We start from the raw sequence: 26,854 nt of genomic DNA, 5'->3' as shown, positions 1-26,854 counted from the left end.
ACAAGTATGTAAATGATATCCTGGACTGAAGGAAACAAGTGTAACAAATTCATATGCAAGCTCTTTAAAGCTCTTTAAAGCTCTTCAGACCTTTTTAAATAATCCTCCTACAGGATATACAAGACACGTCTGTTGGAGGAATTGGACACTGTTGTTTTGTCTCGCCTGGACCTGATTTATTTCACTTCACTTTTCCCAAGACCATGTTTTTCTTCAGCCATGTCAGCCAGGCCATTTTCTTATTAACTCAGCATATAAAGAGACCTGCAGAGGATGAATAAGCAGTGACACATAAAAATACTTGTCATAAACCTGAACACAAAATGCCAAAGTACTCTCTCGTTAAGACACGAAATGGCTTTTTCCTAACAAGGTGAAGCTTCTGGAGCTGAAACCAAATCTGAACAGAGGTGTCAAAAGTATTCACATTCGTTACTCAAGTAGAAGTATAGATACTAGGGTTTAAAAAGACTTCTGTAAAAGTTGAATTATCAACTCAAGCTTTTACTCAAGAAAAAGTGTAAAAGTACAGGTTTCAAAACGACTTAAAGTATCAAAGTAAAAGTAAAGTAAGTGGGAAAAAATGACATTAAAGACTAAAGCTTAGGCTGCGTCACAGGGCCTACAGTGCACTACCTTACCTCCCCCAAAAACATGTTTCTAAAGGCCATAATGACTATAATGTTATATTAATATGTTAATGTTGTAATATTTGGGTTGCACCTGTTTCAGCCGCATTCATGCCCATTGAAAATGAAAGCATTTTAGTACAATGCAAATACATTAAAGAACCATATATGTGTACTACTGAGCATTGAAGTGTTTCATGGAGCGGAGGATATGATGACTAGTTGCCTAAAAGTATTGTAATGGTGCAAAAAGTCAAACTTCACAGGGATGTTATCAACAGCCTTTATTGGAATGTCAATGTACATAAATGTGTTTTTTTTTAAAGATTACAAGCCAGAATGAAAACAAACCAATTTGAAAAAAGAGTAATGAGGCTATTTTTAAAACGTAAGGAGTAGAATAAAAAGTTGGCTGAAAAATAATTACTCCAGTAAAGTATAGATACCCAAAATTTCTACTTAAGTAAGGTAACAAAGTATTTGTACTTTGTTACTTGACACCTCTGGATCTGAAACATCAGTCAAAACATTTAAATCCAATAGACAAAAGTCGTAAAAGTTCCCCAGAAATTAATGTGATTAAACAAGCATAAACTAGGAATATTCTGAGCGACTAATTTCTAGTTCCTAAAATGAAATTGAAATTCTGACTAACCAACTCGTCTAAAGGTAAGAAAACCCTAAAACAAACAATCAAAATCGAGCACATGGCTTAACATGGAGTCAGAGAGTCTGCAGGTAAAAGTTGTCACACTAGTTTTTCTGAGTGTGGCTAACAATAGCAGAGCTAGCACCACCAGCCTTTTGTCTGGTTAGCATCCACATGTCTGTGCTGGTTATGCAATACTCCAGTCCAGTGGTTACGTGCCACTCTAACCAGACAAAGCCTACATACAACTTTATCTCCATTTTGTAGACCGAAATACAGCCAAACTGTGCCATCTATCATCTGTGTTTATTTACATCCATGTCATATAATATAGGATTATGGCAGAAGTCAGAAACCAGAGCAACAACCCCGACTAATGAGCCTAGGAACAACAAATGACGAGCATTTTAGACCAACAATGATAACTATATGAATCATTAGCTTAACCTACTTGTAATTGATGTACCAATTGGTGAAGGCAGCAAAACGCTCCCATCCCAAGCATTTAAAAAAAATGAATTAGTGCAAAAAAAGTGCAGTTTCTTGAGTAACTCTATTTTTATAACATTACCATTGAGAACTTGTGTACATTTGCATAGTTAAGGCAGAATTTGACTGACATGTGGGCTTGTTGTAGCGGTCTGCAGGCGGCTTAAGACCCGACTCAGCTCCACCTTGTTGTCTGTGGTTAGACTGATCGAAATTTAGGTTGAGTCAGCGTTTCTTATATAGCTACTGGGCTTCAGAATCCCTCTTCAGGCAGATAACTCTATCTAGACAGCTGAGTAAATGCTGCAGAGGATTGCTGTGTGATATGGTTAGTTATGGTTAGTTTTGTCCACTTTTGTCTATGTGATCAAAGAAATGCGCAATTTTGTTTAACTATCAAGTCAGGTAAACTGTTATATTAGGAACCTGGTATTGGTGTACACCAATCATTATGATATGTACTACAAAACAAAGATGGAGATAATCCTGGTGCTCTATAATAATTGAAAAAAATTCTCCAGCAAGTGGAAAACTTCCAAAGAACAAAAGTTTTGGTCAATAGAAGAAAGGGTGTTTTTACTCCCCTTGTTCTAGCTTTGGACACTGACATGAAGGAGGCACTTAGTCTAAAGATATTTACACATCTCTGAGGTTTACATGTTGATTTATTTACTTACATTTTGGGGTTCAATTTGGAGACCTGTTAATCCACTTACATAGTCATTAAAAGAAGCAAACCTCCTCTTTGCCTAAGGGATAGTAGAGTTAAAAAAGATGGACAACTGATGACTAACATAACAGGAAATAAAAGAGGAAGAGACAAAACTATATAAACCTTATGATCCACAATAATTGTATTCCACTTTACTGGTTTTATCATGGCTCTCTAGTCATCCCGCCCCCCTCCTCTCTCTCTTTCTCTCTCTCAGCTGCTCTCCCTCCCCTCCCCTCTCTTCCCGTGGATGGTGAAGCTCTCTTTTTCTCTCTCTCTGGCAGTCTGGTGGAGCCGCACACAAGGATTAGAGGGTTTGCTGTGAGTGTCTGCTCAAAGAGAAGAAGCAAGAAGACAGAAAGAGAAAAAAAAAATACTCTCCAGAAAAGGATAGCCTCACTATTGTGGACTAAGTGATCTGATTTGCCTTTTTTAAACAGGCTCTCATCTCAGTCAAGCTGAAGCCCTGCTGAGCCTTCACCTGGGGAGAGAAGAGATAAACCAAAGGGACTATAAAGCCTTGGACCTCCACACGGGGAGCCATGTGAGCGGCACCCACCTCACACTACAGAGAGCCCAACTCACAACCAGGATTTTTTTTCCCTCCCCCCTCTCTCCCCTGGAACCTCCACTTTCAGGGGACGCTCCAGGCTCAGCGTACCCCAGCAGGAGACGCTCATCTCTGGGCACTGGTTGGGGTGCGAGTGCCCCCCTGGTCTGGAGGCCGGCCAGCAGCAGCGCTCCAGCACCATGGATTACCTGTTTGGGATTGTAGTGCTGCTGTGCGGGGCGGTGCAGGCGGGAAGAGGTGATGAGCCCAAGCCCAATGTACCCAGGCTAAAGCTGTCATACAAGGGTAAGCGCACTCTCCGTTTTGCCCCCTGACTCCAGGTTATACGAGATCACTGTGGTTGCTTTTAAATAGCTCGTCTAGTGTTTTGCCCGTGGGTGCTCTTTCGTGCTTTTCTTTTCATCCATTCTCTCTTCTATTTCTCTGAATCTATTTCTGCCTGTGTTTCCCTCATTCACTCTTTCTACCTCTTGGTCAGAACACACATGCATCTAACTCCTTGTTGCTCAACCTCCTGTATTCCTTGCCCCTTTCATTAACTCACTCCGTCCCTCGCACTTGCTCTAAGAATTCACTATTCTTATTACAAACAGTCAGATTGCTTCCATATGCTGACGAAAAGCCTCTCGCCTGGAGTTAAATGTATATATTGGCCCCTGTGCCAGTTTTCCTCTTCTTATAGCACTGTACTGCCCTGTTAAGTGCTCTGAACCGGCATAAGAGCCTCTGTTTTGATGGCTTCTGTCCCAAAAAGTCCGCTTCCATCATGACACAGAGCCTTTCTTTAAGGGGCTATGCAGGTTTTACAACTTCCTATTACTCCAAACTAAATGGATCCAACAGTTGGAGATTTTTTTTTTTTAATGGAAACTATACATGCATGCTGATTTAATGTGTGCATTAAAAATTCTCAGTGCAGCAGAATACATCTCTAGAAAATGAGAGGGAGTTTCTTGTGTCTTTTTTTATCATACACGTGTAAGTTTTTGACGTATACAAGCAAACATGTTATTCTCTCTCCTTCTGTGTTATTTTGAGGGGAGACTGCGGAGCGCCGGTTCTTCCTCTCCTCCTCCCTCTCTCTTGCTCTCTCTCTCTCTCTCTCCCTCTCTGTGTCTCGACTCCTCTCTCACACCCTCCACTAAATCAGGGTCTTCGTAATAGCAGACTTTTCATCTCAGCTAGAAATAACTGGCAACATTTTTGCCATATTTTGGGAGGCTTTTTTTCCCCCCTTCTTTAATGTCAGTGATGGTAGGCTATTGTGGTTCTTTGTCCTAAAACATGACCCAAAGTATACGGCTGGGAGTGTGGTCCAACGATTCTTTATTTTAGTCCTGCCTCTCTCGTAAAACATGCCCTCTGAAAATTTACGAACGGGCTGATTTGCTGTCCCTTTGCAGCCAAAAACATGAGTGTGTGGTTGACTGTCACTCAGAGATTTGGCTCCCTGGACAATTTCAATCTATCTTGGGGGAAAAAAATCTGATTTCTCTGCTTTTTGACAGCAGCAAATATAATATTTGTCACTCAAATTTATTTTCTATCTTTAGCTGAGACGCTTGGTATAACTTATGTTTAGAGGCCTGCTATATGACATGCTTTATATTTTAGCTTGAGTGCAAGTTGTAATTGTGGTGTGGTATATTTTCTTTTATCACCCTTTCAATTTCAAAGTGTTTATGGTGATTGTTTATATTCTAGATCTAAAATAAAAATGCATATGAATTTAAACTTTAGCTTTCAGCTCTGAGTTCTGAAATTGAAAAGCCTTTTCAGAGATGGCACTGTGAGTGTTTAGCGCTCCTCATATCAAGATAGAACATTTAAAAAAGTGATGACATACATTTACCATGCAGACAAACTATATCTGGATTGAATCATGGTTGAACTTACCTGCTAGAAGTCATCCATCCCATGGGCTCCATTATATCAGTTCACACGAAACAGGAGCCTCTAGGCATGATGGGAAAATGTCATCCCTCCTTTACGCAGCCATCTGTTAAAAGAATGTGAATATAGTTCCCTCCTGCCCCCTTTTGTGATCCTCTCCGCTGTGTAGTCTGACAAGAGAACACGTTGCTGACAACAATACTAGACAAGAGATATGTCATCGAGCATCAAAGTCTGCATTGAGCGACTGTTGGAGTGATGGATGTGGATCGTCAAAACCAGTAAGACAGGTCTGCTGGGAGACATGCTGTCATGATAGATGTACTTTTGTGGATGTACAGTTATTTTTGCTAAAAGTACATCAAAGCCTGGTTGTTTGTATGAGTGTGTGTGTGTGTAAATGTTCTTGCCACATCTTGGTGTGAGGACTCAACACCCTCTCTTGTGATTTCCTGCCTTTCGACTGTAAGTGGTGTCTCAGTGTGTTGGGTTTTGTGTGTTTTATAGAGGCAAGAATGTGTCAGGTTTGGCTTGCACTCATATAATTAGACACCTGGTTGTGTGCGTGGGGCCGCGCAAGTAGGCATGAACTCAGAAAATCTGCATATTTTTTTGCGCTGTTGAATCAGTGTTTACAGTGTTTTTATATTTATGCATGATTGCCAACTGCTGTTGGCTTCAGCTGTTGTTTTAAAGTGTATGTAGCATTGTGTGAGAATACTATACATAGACGGCAAAATAGAGTTGTTTCAAAATCAATACTGCTACAGATATAAGTATCAGTATTGCTATTTCCTGGAAGGTAACAATATCAGTATCCACCACATCTAAAAAAATAGAAAAAAGAAGTGGAGTTAATTGCAGTTCTTTTTATTTTATTTACTTTTTTAATCAGTATTTCTAAAATAATTTGTGATCTTCAACTAGTTTTAGCTTGAGTTGTTGTTTAAGTGTGATAATATTTGGATTATTTTAAAATTAGTTTGAGGTAGAGTTGTTCGAAAACTGATAAAGATTCCAGTTAAGATAGTTACATATTAGTTTTGATATATAAACAAGTACTTATCCTCTACACAGGTTGAGGTAGAGTTTTTCCAATACTGATACTGACACCAACTACAATAATTTTAACTTCTGGTATCATTATGAATATCAGTATCTCTATTGTGTGGCCATACCAGTATGAGTAGTTTTACTAGTGTTGATTTTACACAGGATATAAAGTATAGTATCTATATAAATACTTATATCAGTATTGGTATATGTATTGGTTTCAGTATCGGTATTTTGTAGATGTTACCAGTATCAATATAAAGCAATAACAAGCATTTATTTTAGACAGAGTCGATGTACATTTGTTCCAACAGTGATACCAGTACTAATACTTGCATACCATATGGTATTGATGTATGTATCAGCGCCATTATCAATATCTGTATCAGTACCTGTATTGTGAGGCCAATACCAGTATCAGAAATGATAGTGTTAGTATCATTAATGCTATTAATTTAACACTGATAATTAAAAAAAAAAAAAAAAAAATTAAATAATAATAATAATAAATAAATTCATTAATTAATTAAGAAATCAATAAATAAACAAATATTTATATCAGTATCGGTATTAGTATCAGTATTTTGTGGACAATACCAGTATCATTGTCTACTCTAATATTAGTATGAAAGCAAGTGTTGATTCTACACAGGGTTCGAAGAAGACTTGTTCCAATACTGATACCAAAAATTAAACCAGTGCCAGTGGTCAGAGTCAGTACTTCAGATTCAGACAACTTTATTCATCCTAAGGAGGGATTCATTTATAGCTTACCATACAACATTTAACATTCACAACACATCCATCATATATACATGCTACAGGTCACAAGTCAAGCACCGGGTCTGTACATGGGACCAGAGGGTCTGTGGAGGACAGCAATTAGTTAATGTAATAAATAAATAACAGTAAGATAAGACAACAATTAAAAGACAATATAATCTCTTGTCATACCAATGTTATTTGAAATGACTAAAAAGTACTGGTACCAGTATTGGTATTGTGTGGTCAATAACAGTATCAGTATTGACACCAATATTAATATCAATACTAGTGTTTATTTTATGCAGGGTATAAGTTATTCTAATGCTGATATCAGAATCGGTTACAGCATTGCTTCCAGTATCGGTGTTGTGCAACTGATACCAATATCATTTTCAATAATAATGTAACCCAAGCCTCATCCGATTGGTGCACAGGTCCAGTATCATAACCAGTGAACCCCCTCCAAAAAAAGTGCTGATCTTGGGAAAAAATTTAGTGTGTAAGTTGGTGTGTAGCGACAGAAAGTGTGAGGTCAGCCTCAGACTTCAGGTCAGCAATCCTGTTTTTCACCAACATCATGTGGAGTTTTTATGTCACAAGTATTGGAGGGATCTTTTGTCTTGGCTGATGATCAAGTGCAAGTATCAGTATCGGGAGGGGGAAATGATGAGAGAACGTATGCTGAGCTCTTTGTGTTTCTTCACTAGCTTGTGCCTGTGCTTGTGTCTCATGCCCACAGGTGTTTGATGGCACACTTGATGCCTGTCAGGGGGACAATTCTCAGTCAACACCCACACTGAGAGGGTTGGAGATAAGGTGGGGGGCGTCTGTGGAGAGGGGGGAGGAGATTTCCTTTTAATGAAGGAAAAGCTGGCAGACGTACAGCAGGCAACGTAGAAGGAAGGAAGGCTGGTCGTTAAGTGAAGTGTTGCTCACCCCCTCTCCCTCTGAGAAGTCGGCATGGTAATTAAGTCAAATAAACGACAAGGAGGAATCCTCCTGGGAAGGACAGTCAAACAAGCATCGAGCCTTTAAGAGACTGAGCCCAGGTGTAGGATATTTCCCAAACAAGGGGGAGCCTTCGGAAAGTCAAATAAACGCCAAGCATCTGAGCAGGAACCCATGAAATCAGCCTTAAATGAATGCTGATGACACGCCTCAGGGGACTACAAGTCAGGGAAGAAAGAGATTCTCTCCTGCCGGAAAGGACAGTCAAGCGACTGCAGAGTGAGCACTTTGAAAGGTAGAACGACTGAGAAATGGCGACAGGTAGAGAAAATGACCCCTCATGGGACAGCTGGCGCAGCAAGTGAAAAGTAAATGATTTCCCACTGGGGTCAGTTAGACATTCAGCTAAGAGGATCCGGCTTCATGGGGACAGAAGTATGATCACAGGAGTTAATGATTTTCTCTTCTCCTTGAGACTAGAATAGCTCTTACTGTCCTCGCCTTGACTCGTCTCTTAAGGAGAGCGAGGTGAAACTCAAGTCCAGGTTAAAATAATCCTGCTTAGCACACACATTTGGCATATTAATAGCATGTGATCAAAGACTTGCATGTTTGAACAACTTCTGGAAATCAGGGTTGTGTTGTTGTACGCAAGATGATGGAAAATAGAAACCTGATTGAAACTCTAAGTGACTCATCATCTCCTTGAATTACCTTCTAAAGCACATCTGTCGACAAACTGAAACCTGATATAGTAGTGCTTCATGTTGCACCACTGACACTTTTCAATGCCTCTGCTTCATTACTGCAATATAGCAGCCAGTATATACCAATAACACACTCCCATGGATCGATGCATACCTACACACAGGGTTAGGGTTCCTAGATAGAATCCATGTGCAGCAATCTCCCACAATATAAAGAGCAATCAGGAGGAACACTGACCCCCTAAGGTCAATCAATGCACTACAGCACACTTTGAGTACACAGAGAGATCAATTAAACGGCTAAACTTAACTCTATTGTGATGCCTAAAAAAAGGAGCAAGTTAGCGTCTCTTTAAAACTTAAAAGGCCTCGTTAAACAACCTGATAATTACCCTCAGCGTGGGTAATTATGGAGGCTGCTTTATGACCTCTTAATGCCACGGCAGACGCCCCACGCTGGCTGGCTGGCTGGCTGGCTGGCTGGCTGGCTGGATGGATTGATGGGTGGAACTAAGGAAGGAAGACGCAGGGAGCGAGACTGAGAAAGAGACAGGGGAATCTGGAATTGGCTTACAACCCTTCAAAATAGACACTTGGTGTGGAACCGCACTCAGCGCGGTCTGGACTCGGCCCCATAATGAGCCAGCCTGTGTGAGTGTGTCCATGTGTGCTTGCGTGTGGGCGTAAACATCCCTTTTTGTGGCTGTTTGCAAAGTGTGTGTAGGTTTATCAGTGTGTCCTATTCATTCTTTTGTATATGAACAAGCTTTGATGAGTCTCCCTCTCTTTGGTCGGTTCCTCTGTCCGATCTGCGGGCACGGGCTGACAGAGCGGATGTAGATAATTATAAGGTGTTCTCCCAGAGCGCCAACTTCGGAGATGTCTGCCTCCATGTCTTTCTCTGTTTCTCATCGTCCTTTTTCTTCCTCCCTCTTCTGCGGCTCAGTCGCATCTCAAGGAACCACAACACCGCAGACCCATAAGTACAATCTTCAAGTAGGCTGTCTGTGTGTGTGTCTTTGTATGTGTGTTTTCTGCTGGTCTTCTCTTCCTGTCTCTTTGATTGCAGCTCAGTTGATACATATCTCTTGGCTATTTTAGCTCTGTTTGAACACGCACACATCGACTTTCCTTCCCCTCATAGTTGCTCCCTTCAAGCCACAATCCAGGCCAAAGTTTCACTGTGGTTTCTTTGGCCCCCATAAGTTACATTTCCCTGCCCTGACTCACAAACCGGACCAACCCCAGTGTTTAGTCAGCTTACAAGTCACCACACAAGTTGACGGGTTGAAATCTGTTTGAATGAAATGTGTGTAAGTGAGTATTTGTGTGGAGACTCATTGCCCTGCAGATAATTGTACAGTGACTCAAACGCACTTGCAAAAACAAAAAGCCATTCATCTAGTCAAGGAGAAATCTGTCACATGGCTTTTGCTTCCCTTTTACACTTGAATATCTTAGAAAGTGTGGATCTGGTGTTACACCCCTCCACACGCTGTTGCTGGCTTTCATTCCACAATGTAATAATCTTAAGGAATAATAAACATACATTCAAACATACCTCTCTTTAACAGTGCCCTGCAGCATATAAATGACTTGCAAAAGTACATCATAACAATAAACTCTACCGCCAGCCAGCGCTAAATGTCTACATCACGTTCCGACCATACAGTAAGCTAGCAACTGCTGGTAAAGACATTAGCATCTGCAGTAGCTTCTATACAAACACTAAATAAACGTACTCAACCGACTCTACCAAGAACTACCTTATCACAGACATATTTATATTAATTACGATAACACATGTGTATAGTTTTATGTGTTTTTGTTCACTTTTCTTACCTGTAAGGGGAGAAATCTGAAAGACAGACACACACGCTGTTGCTGGCTTTCATTCCACAATGTAATGAGCAGTCGCAAGCAGTGTTGCGACCTCCTCAGTGAGGAAAGTAGCTATTGGCTGTCCTAAAAGTCGCTAGAAGTCGCTAGATGACATCATCGCCTAATTTGTATAATCAGAATTGTAATGGACGCTGTCAGAGAGATGTGTAACGTCGAGGGAGAGACAAAAAGAGGTTAAAAAACACCCTAAATATAATTATAACTACACTTAGGAACCTAAAAAAAATCAAAGTAAAACATTTAATTTTTCAACCATATCATTTTCAAAATATTTATTGTATACAATCTACATTAACAATCTAAATGGATCAGCCAGCGGTGTCTTCGTACCTGCGCGATTCATTTGCAGTCTGGACGCGGAGGGCTTAACATCTCTGCCCTGACTGCAGGTACGAGGGACTGCTGCGCGACTAGGACTGAGCCGTCTGTGAGTGCTTTGGGACGGGGCCACTGCAGCACCCGCTGCTCATTTAGAACGATACATGCTTTCATTTCAGAGTCTCCAAAAGTCTCCAATAACACCAGAGAAAGTCGCTTGATTTGTCGCTAGTCACTTTTTTGAAAAAGAGTCGCTAGAGGGGTCTGAAAAGTCGCTAAAAATAGCTACAAAGTTGCTAAGTTGGCAAAACTGACCGCAAGCAACATGCTCCCCCTACTGGCTAAACCTGGGAGTGTCCAAAAACAATTATTGAATTTAGACTGTTTTTAACATATATTCTTATTCTATTTATACTGTTTTTAACATTGTTTTAAACATTTTAAGCTCAATAATCACTTTTATGTCTATTACACTGCTCTCACATATAGAGGCTACAGTCCTTGTCGCAGGGGTTGCCGGTTCGATTCCCGGCCGCGACCATTTCCTGCATGTCTTCCCCCACTCTCTACTCCCGACATTTCCTGTCTCTCTTCAGCTGTCCTATAAAATAAAGACAAAAAGCCCAAAAATGTATATATATATATATATATATAAAAAAAAAAGAAAGTGTGGTGCTGATCTGTCTTAATGCATGTAGTGAAGAGAAAACAGGAGTGCATTATATTATCCGTATTAGCTGGTATAGGCTGGTACAAGCTGCAAGTTTTATGATCTTCTGGTTGCATGCATGTGTAATTAGCTTTCCAAACAAGTGCATATTTTGGAACTTCAGTGTTTGTGTTTGAAACATTCCTCAATTATTTACTCTAGAACATTTTATTTGTAGGAAAAAGATTTAGAAAAATAATTTGGAGGTGTGCCGCTCTAAGCCAAAATAAGATGTAGTGTCAGCGCAGTGTGTGTGTGTGTGTGCTCAAAGATTAATGAGTCTGCTCTCAGCAATAGCAGTGTACATTTTTCCCTGTGTGTACATAAGCACTGTACAGACATGCACGCAGGGAGAAAATATCTCCTTTCTTTGCATCTGTGTTTGGGATGGAGGCTTGGGTTACAGCGTGGCGCAGATTGCTGAAGCACGGGTATGAATGGGTCCTACCACCTGCTAAGTCTTGTCAGTCAGATGGAAGAGAGGGTGCACCATTCAGTCTGAGCAGAGTCGTGTTACAAATGAGGGGGGAACATCCCTGCAGAAAGACGGACCGAAGGACTCGTAGACACACAGACAAAGACAGGGGAGTGGCAGGCGAATAGAAATGTTGATTTAGTAATTGTTGTTTCTTTTGCAAAGGGTTGATGTTGCAAGGATGTGCAGGGATTCATTATGATTACAGATGCTGCTTGCAATTTTAATCGACCGCTCTTCATGTTTTTATGTTAAAAATGAAGGCCATGTCGAATTACTACACCCTCAAAAAATCTCAGTAATTCAAAACTTGATGTTATTCCCTTTCCCTAGGATTTGTTATTCCTCTCTCCCTCTCATAAATGTCTGAAGCAGCAGGAGCTGTAATGAGTAAGGTTGTAGAACACTTTAGCTCCGGTGTCGTAATTTATATAGCAACGTCAGGAAATGGGAGGAAAATAACATAAATCCTTCCTAATTTTTATTACATCTGCTTTTAATGATTATATTTTTCCAGCATTTCCTCCCAGCGCCATGAAGTGCAGACACCCTGTTATTTTATTTATTACATGATGAAGCCCCGTCTTGTTACACCATGCTCTGTAAACAAAGGTGTGCATCTAAAATGTGCATCTGCTGCTGTGAATTTGTGCTCTCGGTCGCATCACTGTCGCATCACTTTGCCCGAGACACGTTGAGATCTGTAAGCCCTGCCTCATTAATTTCTAATACAATGGCAGGGCTGACATTCAGCTACACGGTACAAGCTGACAGGCTGCACTAACAGGCAGTGGCTCCAGACATGACCACGCTAACCACAGCCTGGTTCCTCTCAGAGTCCATCCGTCAAACCGCCTCACATTAGATAGCACCATCTCTGTCTCTCGACACAGCTTTGCAGAGGGAGTGATACTGTGATTTGTGCCACATTTTGCCTGCTTGTACATATTCAAAGAAGTCTGTGTCTGACTCTATTTGCATACAAAAGTGAAACTAGTATTTGGAGTGTGCCTGTGTGTGTGTTTCCTTTAAAAGTAATCAGAAGCAGAGGGGAGGCAGGGCAGCCTGATTGCATGGTGGGTATTTAGTGGCAGGCTTTCGGCCGGGTCTGTGGTTAGAAACCGCTCTATGTGGTCCAGCCGTCCAGTGACAGTTAGCGACGCACACAATAATGAAATGTTTCCACATTGAACCACTTTTGTTTGTGCATTTTTTGTTTCTCATGGGTTCATGTTTCTGCTTCAGTTTGCTCCCATTATCGTCATTTTTTTCTCTCTCTCTCTCTCTTGTCTACTTTTACTTTCATTACATTGCTCTCTCTGCTTTTCTTCTCCCGTCGAGTATCCCTTCCTGGCTCTCTGGATTTCTTCTTTCGAGGGAAAAACAGGAATGTCGTGCGGTGACGAGGAGGTCTAGCATTTTGGTTGTGAGAAATGAACGGTGCTGCATGAAATTCAACACATACTTAGACGACACATATAGATTCTGCGTGGTTTGGGATGTGGTTAGATCTTCCTTGTTGCTCCCTCTGATACATATCCTATGGTTTAACATGCTCATAGTCACAGGACAGAATATAGTATTTAAACGCCCCATCAGACACGGTACTTGACTGTATATTATAGTTATGAGTCACTTTGGTTTGGAAATAGAAAATTAAGTTTCTATTTCAACTGAAAATGTATCTTCAAGAGACACAATCAAAGAAGGTCCACTCATCTTTAAGACTTTAACAGCAAACTTCTCTCATCTCAGCTCAGGTGAAATCTGGATCACATGGGAGTTCCCCTTAATTGTGGAGTTTATAGTGCTCTGTTTAAAGCAGCACATTTCCTGTCGCAGCTGTCACTCAACTACACCTGAATGAGAAACCCAACGGCCCAGGTTGTGTTATACAGACGGTCACCATGGAAACCAACCCACACCTGCTACTGTGCTTAGAAAGGAAGAGAAAAGAGAGGGAGAGGGAGAGGGAGGTGAACTTTGGAGGCATGTGTGGATATCCTTGAGCTTAGGATAATATTTGAACACTTTGTTTAGCAAAGCTCTCTGCAAATTTCCACGAGGCGGCTCTGCAGTCTCTACTTTTCTTCTTTTTTTTTCTTCTTTCCCCTCCTGACACCTGTGTTTTGTGGCCGAGGCCGTCATGAGAGCTGCAAAAAAAAAAAAAAAAAGGACCCAGTGCCACACACGGAGAAAAAAGAAAGCATTCGAGGGCAAAAACAGAGAGACTGACGTGCCAAAACCAAAACTCTGGAGATTTTATAGCACAGAGTGTCTTTGGTTTTCTAAAGCTAGCCTTGTATTTAAAAGATAAACATGTGTAATTCTCTGCGCCAGCTCCTTTTGAGCTGCCATTTTCTTTTCAAACCCTCTTTTTTTCTCCCTCTGCTTGTCACCAGAGTAGCTCTTTGGTAAAACACAGACTTAAAGACTCTGACAAACCACAGAAACACACCTGTATGCTTTAAGTCACGCACCTTTTTCGCCAGCAGCGGAAATCAAAGAAAGCTGTGTCAACACCAGGAAATTAACAAGCAAAATGTGTCACTCAAAGACCTTTTTACATATTGCAAACCTTTCCCTTCTTGTTAAGCCTTAGTTGTAGATATAAAACAAGAGAAAAACTCCAAAACTGCAGTTTTAGTTTAATGGAATATCACCCATGTGTTGAATCTCAGTCAAGTGTTTTCCTCTGTCAGGCTTTTGTGTTTCGTGTCACTCACACACCGGCGCGGACACACATTCAGATAAACATAATTTAATGCCCTGTCGCCTTTCTTTCACGCGGTTTCATTATTCCGCTATTGCGTGGCGTGTAGGCGTCTGAAACGTCCGCCTGTTCGGAGAATGGGGGAGTGAAGAGTACTCCACAGACAATTGCACTTGAATTTTGAATGTGGCTCTGTGCTGTTTTTTTTTTATTATTATTTTATTCCTGGGGCTTTTTAAGACAAGAGGCAGGTTATTTTCCATAATGGGGAATAATAATTTATTTGAATGGATTGCTTGTTTTTGTCTGTTTGAAGAGGTGTCCTTGATCGTACAGGGTGTGAGTTTGTGGAGTAAAAATGAAAAAATGTTTCCTTCTCTTTAATTTAATAAAAGCTTTAGACTTTATTGTCCCCTTTGGGAGATCTTACAATATATATGAAATAGTAGAAGCACCACATTTTAGTTTTATTTTTACTCTTGAGTTAGATTAAGGCAACGTCTAGATGTTTTTTTCTTTGCATTTGGTTGGGGGGGATGTTTCTGTGTTTGCGCTGTTCATCAGATTTGGGAAGTTCTAGGCGAGTCACTAAACAAGGTGATACAATTAAACAGTACACCATTCGAGACAAGACTATACGTTACAATACAATAAGCTGTGATACAATATGATATGATAGAATATAGGGGTGGGAATTGAAAACTGGATCCAACTTAGAACCGGTTCCAATTGATCAATTCCATAGGAATTGTACGCCTCAAATGTTATTGATCCTTCTTAATTCATTTCCAAGCACGATGTCACGTCACGTCGCGGTACGTTGTATTACGTCACACACTCTGCGACGCAGAACTCCTTCAACCATGAGGAAACATGGAGAGGAAAAAATTCTAAGTATTTTCCTCCAGGCTCCAGGCGCCACGTCCGGACTTACACAGCCGAAATGAGCCACTGAGAGTGGGTAAAATACCTCCGTGATGACCCCCAGAGGAAAAGCATTTTTTCCTCCCCAAATTCAAAGGGTTTTCATCCAGGCTCGAGAGGGCCACGTCTGGACTCACATGGTCAACAATGAGGTCAACCTATTGTTCAGTATGTTCAAGTTTAATATGTTCATGTTCAGTCTTGTGTAGACATACTTTTGGAAAAATAAAATCGTTCCTTGTGGTGCGGAAGACTGTGTCGAACTACTTTTTTTTTTCCCCTCCAAAAAAACCTCAGGAACTATTAGGAGAATTGATAAGGAATTGGATTGATAAGCAGAATCGACAATGGCATTGACATTGATAAAATCTCATCAATTCCCAACCCTAACAGAATATGATACAAGACGATACAATACAGTACAATACTATACTCCACTACATGATATGCAATACTTGGCCTACGATGATGATTATATCACAATGCAACGATACTGCAATAATCAATGTATTTTAAAACAGTCATAAAATGCCACATCATGATATCTGATTAACAGAAGAATACAAAATACAAACAAACAAAAAAGAAGTGCAGCATGTTTTTTTTCACCACCCTTTGGTTTGGTTTCTCTAAATGTACTTTTTCAGTAAGAGATCACAACACAAGCAATGCACATAAAAAACAGACAGAAATACATACGTATGTTTTAAATACACAACTCCCACGGATGTCATCATGTCAGTCGTGCAGTGAAATATGAGACACAAAATCCAACAGTTCTTAGTATTTTGTTTATGCAAAGGCAACAACTCCTACAGCTTGTGGAAGAACCCAGCAGCTGATGGAACAAATAACTAAAGATGTCTGTTTGATTTAGGGGAAGTGAACCAAGTCAAAACTCTGCAAACTCAAGGATTGCCTTTGCCTTCTTAATGGCTCTGACTCTACAGATGAAATGTACAGATCAAAAGACAACTGTGGGACAAATCACTTCTCAAACAAATTATAATGCTCGACAGATATAACAAACTTGTATATCAATCTTTACACATTTTAGGTTTCAACCATCGACTGACTGAGCGCTGTTTTGAAGCCAATCGATGGCGACAGCCATATTGGAAATACAGAACTCAACCAGGCAGAGTGTGACGTAAAGGGGCGGAGTTTGAGCCTTCTAGCCAACCGCTATGTGTTCCTGTCTGGTAGTCACGTCAGTCATGTCCTCATTTGGGCAAAAACTCGTAATCTTAATATCTTCTGAACCGTCGCGTTAGAAAAAAATTCACCCCCGTACAGTGTGTGCTGATAGAGAAATTAGCTACGTAGAGCCAAGCTGTTTTTTGAACCAGGCTGTAAACATGTTTATTAATGCTGCAAAGATTGTCTTTTTTGAATTGGTGTCTATGTGGTTTCCTGTGTTTCTGCAGCCAGCCTCAAGCGGATTCTCGATGAATTGCAGTTTATAACACTTCTGCATGGGCTTCATAGTTTGAGACCGGAGGTTGCCGCTTGGTTTCAACTTAAAAATGTAGTAAATTTACTTTTGTGTTAACCTGTTTGACTGTACTTGTAACAACTACAGCTGAGTCTTTATCTGCCAGCTTCCAGTGTTAGTCTCGTGCATGTAGGACTTTGTGAGGTCCACTCATCGCAGATAAATACAGCTCTCTGCAGAATTAAGTGCATCATCTTTGCAGAGCTGGAATAACTGTTTCTATGTCTTCTTTTCATTTTATTAAGTGGCTACTGCATCTCTTAACTTCTTTCCACCACTGTACGACACCCCGCTGTCTTCTTCTGGTAATACTCTGCTGTCTTCTTCTTCTTCTTCTTCAGCAAATTAACTGTCACTCACGTTGCACTAATTTATGTTAGTCGCGTCGCTGTGAGGAGTCATGAAGTAGTGACACACTGAGCATAATTCAAAGGGTTTTTTCAATTAAAATATCTATATTTAGCACCGGCGTATTGATCATTGTGTCACACAGGTCAGAACAATCGCAATATTGATATTTCGTCCCGACTCCTCTGTGCATGGGTGTGTGTGTGTGTGTTTAAATGTGCCGAAGACAGAATGTGTGAGTGAGAAAGAGCAGACATAGGATGTGTGTAACAGGAGAAAGTGGGATGGAAGTGCGCAGCGGAGATTTAAAAGAGTGTGTGTAGCCACGAGTGGAATGCACATGTACACGCAAGTTTATACGTTTAAATGTATCCAGTGGCAAGAGTGTGGTGAGGCGGCCGCTCGCCTTGAGTATGCACACACAGACACAAGAGAAGGTGTTTTTTTGTGAGTCCCAGTGTGCATGCATGTGTGTGTGTGTATGTGTGTGTTGAAGGGTCCAGGGCAAAGGAGTGTGTTAGTGGTGGAAGCTGCTGAGTTTGCTCACTCTTCTACTCGTTCATGCTGCATAAGCAGAAATACTGATTGGATTACAACTAAGTCTGGGAAGAAGTATGGGCATGTGCGTGTGCTTGTGTTTGTGTGTGTGTGTGTGTTCAGGGGGAATTGATGCCGTGTTAACATTTAGGTCAATATGAATACAATATGCATGTCAGTTAAAGGGTGTGTACTTGTTTGCATTTTAAAGGCAGAGACTGCTTTGCGTGTGTTTGCGTGTGTTATTGTGTTCACATGTTCTCTGAACGCGTTCCTGTATTTTGTATGAGCTCTGCTGTTCTGTGCCGTGCGCTCTGTATCTGCCCAGGCTCTCCTTTCCAAACGACCGTGTCTGTGTTTAGGTTGGAGGTCCTTTGGGTGCTCACGCCCAGTTCCTCCAATTCTCCAAACCCGCAGTAGATCTCAGCTCAGATAAAACATCTATGTGTGTATATTTTGTGTGTTAGCAGGCCACCTTGTCTTTGTCAGAGGCTGCCACGTGTTGAAATATGCGCGTGTGTTTTTCTTCTCCGGCCCATCTGGGGTAAGCCTTTCGTGACGGACCCTGGAGGCTGCCATTTTGGACCACATTCCCTTGCTCCTGGGTATTGCTCAGGCCTCTCTTTTTTTTTGATGACACATAATTGTTAAATATCAATCCAAGATGGCCAGATTTTCTACTTTTTCTCTCATTTGTCATTTTCTATTGGCTGTTTGTTTTCTTTCCCAAAAACTCTTCCCTTTTTTATTTATTTTTAAATACTTTTATAGCTCAAAACTGTTTATTTTTCCATATCCCAGTCTCCCAGTATCCATTTCTTTTTCCGTTACTTCATAGTTGAAACACAAGACGACCTCCTCTGGTCGCCTGGAAATCACATTCCCTCGCTTCCCTCTTGTTACATTTCCTGAGCCTGCAATGCATCGTCTGACTGGTTTAGTAAAAGAGGCTACCTGATTGGCTATCACTTCTTATCTTCTACATTTAATTCCTTGTCATCACAGATGAATTATTTGTAGCATCACTTTTCCATAGTAGTAGACCAGAGAGTGTAGTAATGTGAAAGCCAGGATACTGGCGTGCGTGGAATGGCCAGTGCAGAAAAAAAGGATACCTACACACACACTGAAACCCACACACATACGCTCAACCCATCTGTGGCACGCTACAAATTTCTCACACAAACACACATCCACAGACCTCCATTCATGCCCACTCCCACCCACCCAGCCACCCGCTCCGTTTCCTCAGCCTCAAAAAAAAAACTGAAATCCAACTGACGCAGATGAGCTGCAACCATCTTTATTAGGTGCCGACCGCTCCCTCTCACGGTCCTCATCCACCCCACTGGTACTCGACACACAGACGCGGTTGACACACCACTTCCTCCATCAATCCCCTCTTTTATGTAGACACAGATGTCCAAGATCTTACACAGTGTGAGTGGGCGCAGATGGCTCCTATAGCAGCCCGTCAATCAGAGCTTTGTGGGGAAAGCAGGGAGATCACAATCCACCGGACCGTGTGCACGTCTGTGTGTGTAAATATATAAAATATACAGTATAAACTGTACGTGTATGTGTGCATATGTGTAACCTTGTGCTGTTTTTTTTCATTGTGTGTGTGTTCGTAGTATGTGGTGACACTGATGATGATGGATGAAGCAGTGTAACAGTGAGGCTGATGGATTAGAGGACTGTACCTGTGCTGCAAATAAAAAACACACGTCTTGTATCAAGTTGACCAACCACAAGCCAGATGGTTAAGAGGTTAACTCATTTCTATTTGTGTAACTGTGAAACAAATATGACTTTTGTTTAGAAAATAAAGAAAACCTCCAGACATGAAGCCTGCACAGCATTAATTGGACATGTTTGAATGAAAAATCTTTCATTCATTCTAAAGATTCTCTTCAATTATTTGGAATAACTTTTGTTTTGTTTGTCATAATAGTGAATGGAAGATATTTGTAAAGAAATTAAATCAAGTATTTACCTTTAAACATGAAAGCTGAACAGATTATACCCCAAAGCTTTAAACATAACTGAGCAAATGTCACAACTTTAACCATTGTTGCTATCATCATTATCGCTTATGGTTTAGGTGAGCATCTTTGCCTGGATTGCAGGACAGTATGTTGCTCCACTATTCCCTTTCATAGATAGTTTAGGCCCAGTAGCTCCTCAGGATGACAGGTCCAACTTTCATTATTTCTCAACTCCTGTTGACACTGTGGTGAAAATGTTAGTTTCCATCTCAGGCTAGTGAGGAACATTAATGCTTTTGCCACAGTGTCAACAAGAAGAGGTGAAATGTGCCGGACTCCTTTCTGTGGATTGATTTGATATGATGTATGTGATTAGGTTGTCCCTGGCTTTGCTTTTGCTGTTAAGAATGAATCCCCATTGTTGTTGGGATTATGACCAATCAGAGACAAGGATTTGGCTATTGCTTCATTTTTAATTACAGTATAAAACTTTACAGCAGTTGCATCCATTGTTCTGTTTAAGTGATAGATGGTTTCTTGAGAGCTTAACATGACTTTATTGGATAGGAGTGTCCTGGTCTCCCAACTGTGTGTGCCGAGTGGGCAGGGCTTACCAAAAAGCATAGTTAATCCTTTTGGTTTCATTTCACATAGTTAAGAATCAGGACTGGTACGCCTTGTCTGTGAGTAACTGATACTGGCAGTGCTGATGTTTCAAACAAGAATGAATGTAAACTTATGATGGTTAATCTTGAGTTGTGTTTTGTTTACAACCTAACTGACTAATAAGAGTCAAATAACTTCTAACCACCGAGTGTCGGTAGGCAAGTGGGCGTTTGTTGTGTACCAGTGTGCAATAAACGTAAAAAGAAGCAGACTCGAGTTGTGTCCGCCGTATCTGTTCTGACGACCCTTCCAGAGGGAAGTTTATTAAAAAGCAGGTAGATTAGTCAAATCTGGACATACAGATTTATTTATTTTCACAATAACTAGATCCCTCTCTTCCTCGGGATGTTGAAAAATAGTGAAAGACCTGATAACTTTAGTTTGTATAAAAAAGTAAAGAGAATTTGTCCACAGGGGGCAACAAAAATCAAAACAAACATAATTTTCCACACAGCAGCTTTAAGTTATAATGCCATAATTACAGCAAAAGCTCATATTTGTCATACCTGTCAGATAAATACTCTCTGTAAATATACATGTAGATACACAATGCAACAATTCTCAAGCAGAATTCCATATTTCTATTTTTTGTATTATTTAACTACTATTTTATAATGTAAAAATACCTCTGCAACTCAACACTGCACTTTATCATATTATTTTAGCCTGTACATATTAGTCATGCCTATTTGTTGTTTCTTTGTATTTATAGCTAAGGTTATTGTTATTATATTTTTATTTTATTTTTTATTGTGTTTCTTATTCTTATTCCTATTCTTATGCCTTGTACAAAGAGAGCACAGTTTACTAAAGTCAAATTCCTTGTGTGTTCAAGCATACTTGGCGAATAAAGCTGATTCTGATTCTATTTTCTAACAAAAGTGATCAACCATCATGAAAATGGTTGTCCAACAGTTTTCTGTTGATGGGCTTGATTCTTTTAAACACTGACTGAATCAAGGTAGATACATCTGATCTTTCATTGATTCACTTGGTCGTTTAATCTTCACTGGTCACTCTATAAACATTATAACTGACCTAATTTGTCTTTGGATCACTGAAACAAACTTTAAACAAGGGGTCATGATACTTTGTTAATGCAACACTATTGTGATTGTGACCGCTGATGTCAGAGTTGAAGAATCTCATCTGTGGAGATTAAACGTTAACGTCCTGAGTGTCTGGTTGACTTCAGCCCTCGTATAAAGTCTTGTACTGGTTCTCATTTAACCTGGCTGCTCATTGTTAGTAGAACCATAAGAACTTTGTCCACCTCAGTCTAACACAGCACAGATACCTGTGTGCAGTCACACACTCTCCAAAGATGATTTACATAATAACCCATTTACAGCTACACGCCACACACAGACACACACACACATCCACTCTTACTTACTGACTTACACAGTGTCTCCCCCTGGCCCTGACTCCATATGAATTATTCAACCAATCACACGGCTGAACAGTCTGAACTGTGTCCCTGATTGGGACACGCTGTGTTCATTTCAAGAGCCTCACGCTATACCTGAGTGACGCAGATGTAAGTGTGGGCAAATTGTGTGTGGAAAAGCAATTAAGGAAACATAAAAAAGTCACTAATTTCCTACAACAGGGCATTGTGACTGTGGAGGCATGAAAATTCTATTTGCTTTGGGGCAAAAACAAACATCATATTGTACTCTTGAAAGCATCACAGAGAAAGAATCAGAGGACTGCAAACATCAGAGGCCCTATTTAGGCACAACTTAGGGATATATTGAAAGTTTAAAAATCATGTTCCTGAACTTTGTTCCCATCATAACCCCAATTTTCCTTCTTCTTTTCCAGAGATGTTAGAGTCTAGTAATCTCGTCACGTTCAACGGCTTGGCCAACAGCTCGAGCTACGACACTTTCCTATTGGACGAGGAGAGAGGGAGACTACTGGTTGGAGCTGAGGACCACATCTTCTCATTCGACCTCGTCAATATCAACAGAGACCACAAACAGGTACAACTGGAGTGTTCTCTACTTGTTTAGAGATTGTGTGTAAGAGTTGAGTGCAGCCATGCTCTTTTTGGTCCACGTTGCAAGTTTGTTATATGAGCTTTTCTGTGCTGTTCTCCCCCTGCTGCTCCCTCTGGAGTCCATTATACCATCCCCTCTTTTCCACCCTTCATCTCCGCCCTCTGTCTGTCTCGGTCCAGACAGGCCTGTCCGTAATTTCGTTACCCCACCTGGACTAGGTTAACAGTCTTTTTATCTGATTCGAGCTGCTATCATTGACACACAAGACTGACACAGACTTGCCTGCAGGCTGCAGAGTGTGAGCAGGGGAATGAAAGTGCTGAAAAATACATAGTCAATGCAGAGAGAGAGGAAGCTGGAGAGAGGGTATCTATGAGTTATTTTCCCCCTTTATGCTCTTTTGTTCTGATCTTTGCATCATTATGAGATAAGGGCCAAAAAGCAGTGATTAGGCAAATCTAATGTAATTACCCTAAAATGTGAAATGCAGATTTCCAAGGAGAGGAAAAGTCAGCTGATCTACAGCGAAGATAAACTCTAGGAATAGAAGCAGAAATGTGTGTGCGTGTGTGTGTGTGTGTGTGTGTTGATGAACCTAACACAGCGTGTGCGTGTGTGTGCATACATTTCCTTTGCCTCCACACATCTGTGTAGCCACCAGTGAGAAAAAAAGGCGTCTGAATTGCACCCAAATTTTTGTGAATATGATCATTCCCTGACTCGTTACAGGTCAAGCATGCACACATGTACGCAGCATGTGTGTTCATAATTCATGTGACACCAGGGGCCGCAGATGGATTTGTCAAAAAGAGGATACAGAGCCATCATTTGACTTCATAATGAGTCCTATTTCTTCCAAAACAAAGAAGTAAACGTCTGTTTTCTCTTCTTATTTAAAGTGTAAAACACGACCATATGCTAAGGAATTGAACCGTAAAGGAGTTAGTCACTTTAATGACATTATTTGATCCAGAAGACATATTTTAACAATATAAATGGTCTTGATCGACAAAGGAAGTGCAATAAAGAGGGTCAAATTTCATCAGATTCCAACTTTGAATATATTTTTGACTCTGTTTCTGTTTTTAATTATCTTATCACCAAGGCCCATTTCTTCTCTATTTTTATGTCTATCATTACACTGTGTTAAAGGCCCCCACTTCTTTATCATATCTATACAAAGCAGTGATTGAAATATATATAGCATAGCTGTTGATGAGGAAGTGAGTAACCAGGATATCCCACTGTAAAACGTGACCAATCCAAAAACATCCTCCTGGAATTTTAAGAATCTTGGTTTCCCCTCTTATTCACCACGTTTGACTCACTTCCTCCCTTGTTTCATGCTACAAATCTCATCCTTTCCCCTTCCTGCATTTTGTCTCTTCTGTGCACAGATCGCGTGGCCTGCCACCCCCTCCAAGAGGGACGAATGCAAGTGGGCAGGGAAAGACTTTGGGGTAAGTCCACGCTCATGATAACATCATTAGTTGAGCTGTTCCCTGCAATTTTACCTCTATTGTTACCCAAATTATACAGCTGTCCTCTGCACTTCTATGTAATTCTTCAATTTCTCAGGAATGTTTTTTGATGGCGTATGGAAAAAGTTACTTTGATCCAGCAGGAGTAGAAGAGAAAGGAATTTATCTCAGGAAAACATGAGCTTAAAACTTAAAAAGTGGTACAAATTCTGGTACACTCTTCCCCCAGCTTCAAGTAAACACCCTGTATGACAGATGTTTGGTCACAGAACGGTGTACACAGTGTCTCAAATGGCACAAGGACATTGGGAGTATGTTTATTTGTGTGTCCCATGTGCATATTTATGTGGGAGTGCATTGTTTGAGTTCCCGTTATCTGACACTGTGTGTTAGCTCACATGTGCCACTCTGCGAAAGTTTGCTGAACACACCACATGCCACCAGCTTTTGTTTGTGTGCAGCATGGCGTTAGTGTGTGTTATCTCTGCGTTGCTGTTTGGATAGGCCCTCTCCGTGGTGTATCTGATCTTAATTTCATGGCTGGATGAGTCTGGAGTGCAGCGGCCGCAGGGTTTTAGGATTATCCCGAATTACCTTGTCCTTCCGACTCACCACCACTGGCTTTTTAGGGATTCTCGCACAAACACAAAGCCACAACCACACAAGCAACACTACACCTTCACTCCCTCTCACAGCGGAGAGAGAAATGTGTTCTGGCAGCACAACATCACACAAAACACAATGATGAGGTATTTGCGTGCTGAGAAAATGTTTACTCTTGAAAATGAGGCGTTGAGAGCAGAGACAGAGTGCGGCATGGTGAGGCCTTGATTAGGGCATTACTTAAATATCCAGTCCTTCTAAAGTGATGCATTTCTCCAAAACCACAATCTACAGCAGCTGAGAAAATTTAACAGCTGCCCCCTTTAAAAATGCCTGATGGCTGTATCATTCTTGTTGGCAGGATGAGTGTAACATTGTCCAAGATGTTGCATTTGATTCATACAACAAAGGGTTTAGATACTGGAGTGTGGATTAGCAGTTTCATAGAAAAGTCTGATATCATCGCTGATTATTTCCAGCGATTACAGATATTGAAGGGAAATAACATCTCAGTGTTGTACTAGATTTCCACTGTAGTTCTCATATTCAATTAGGGACCTCAGTATAATCTGAAAATTCACTCCATTTATTCAAACATACAAAACCACACATAAATCTGTCCACCCATTTTCCCCATGGAAAGTCATCAACAATACCCAGTCCAGAGAGAGCCATTGACTTGATCCAATAATGACTCATTTGTCCTCAGCAGTGTTAGGGTTTTCACATAATGACGTGGTTTGTGATCGGGGAAACCATTTCTCACCTGGAGGGCAAGACAGAGCCGCATGTTTGGGTGACTGGCATAATAACGTCTGTCAGTATTTAGGTGCAGCCTACCTACCACAGAGCTAATGAGTCTAACTCCAAGACAGCCATGTACAATCGTAAACAGAGCTGACATCTGAGGTAGAAGGGATTATAGGAGTTGGTGAAATGCGAATAATAAGGGCGTGAGAATGATGTGGGGGGACAAGTGCTCCTGCTGTTAAACAGGAAGAAACATGGAGGGGAAAGTCATTAAGTTACACAGTCGCAGAGACATGTGAGCTGCAGGTTGAGGTCAGCTGCATGACTGCTTGAATGTTTAGCCTTCTTCCCTGAACTCAAAGATCCTGTGGCTTGAATAACAAGTCATTCTAAATGTAGTATTAATACCAATACTGATACTAATAAGCACTTTTGTAAGGTGCCTAAAGTTTTCATGATGTGACCTAACAAGTCCTAGCATGCTGACTAGGGCTGCCACAAACGATTATTTTGACAATCGACTTGTCACCGATTATTTTTGTGATTAGTCGGCTAATCGGATCATGTGTAAATTGCAGCTTATCGCACCAGCATGCAGCTGCTCTTATATCACCATCATTCGTTTCCAGCTTGAAGTGTTTAAGGTATGTGCTAACTAAAAATAAAGACAATTAAGATGATAGTTCATTCAACTTTTAATGAACTTTGCAGCTTGTAGCAGCATTTCTGACACGTTTTAATGTGATTGTGCAAAATATAATGAAGGCACAATGGTAACAACGTTGTCCATTGAAGAGGAACCATAGACTGTAAAAAATATGGACGTAGGATCCGTGACGTCACCCATCTGTTTCTGAAGAGCTGTTTTGAGACCAATCGGCTGCGGCAGCCATATTGCTTCTGTCGAGCCAGTGTGACGTAAAGAGGCGGGCTTTGAGCCTCCTAGCCAACAGCTGCAGTGTTCCTGCAGGCAGCTGTGCCTCTCATTGGAAGACTAGTAATCTCAATATCTTCTAAATTACCAAATTAGAAAAAAATTCACCCCCCTCACAGTGAGAGAAATTAGCTATTCACACTACACTCATCTTTTGTACCAGGCTGTAAACATGTTTATTAATGCTGCAAAGATCGTCTTTTCCCCATTCATGTGTATGTGGTTTCTGGTACTTCCGGAGCCAGTCTCAAGCGGATCCTAAATGAACTGCAGCTTCTAACACTTCCGCATTGGACTCATATTTTTAGACCGGAGGTTGCCGCTTGAGAGGAACGTATTTTTTTTAGCACTGTAACGTAGCGTTATAAAATATTAGTGTCATCACATTTCCTTTTCAAACATGACATCGCTGTTAAGTAAATAGCTCACTGTTGACGTTAATGTTAGCAGCTAACTAACCCATTAGCTTACCGAGAAGACTGTCCCTCTTCGTCAGAAATTGAATCAGCCACGACGTGCTTCCTTTTCAGATGCTCGTGCATCACCGTTGTACTACCATGGAAGGCAAGTTCTTTGCATTGCACATTCT

General features: G+C 40.8%; 1 protein-coding gene across 1 annotated transcript in view; it reads left to right on the top strand.

Moving 5' to 3' along the window:
* Positions 1-26,854, top strand: part of sema3aa (sema domain, immunoglobulin domain (Ig), short basic domain, secreted, (semaphorin) 3Aa) — a 181,753-nt gene that overhangs the window by 133,816 nt on the left and 21,083 nt on the right. The window contains exons 9-11 of the mRNA XM_034673678.1: positions 2,920-3,335; positions 22,319-22,479; positions 23,895-23,957. Coding sequence (XP_034529569.1) covers positions 3,230-3,335; positions 22,319-22,479; positions 23,895-23,957 — 330 coding nt within the window. The 5' untranslated portion in view covers positions 2,920-3,229. The remainder of the gene's footprint in view (positions 1-2,919; positions 3,336-22,318; positions 22,480-23,894; positions 23,958-26,854) is intronic.

The sequence above is a fragment of the Notolabrus celidotus genome, chromosome 21, assembly GCF_009762535.1.
Source record: "Notolabrus celidotus isolate fNotCel1 chromosome 21, fNotCel1.pri, whole genome shotgun sequence".
NCBI classification, from domain to species: domain Eukaryota; kingdom Metazoa; phylum Chordata; class Actinopteri; order Labriformes; family Labridae; genus Notolabrus; species Notolabrus celidotus.
This window is presented reverse-complemented; position numbering and strand designations above follow the sequence as displayed.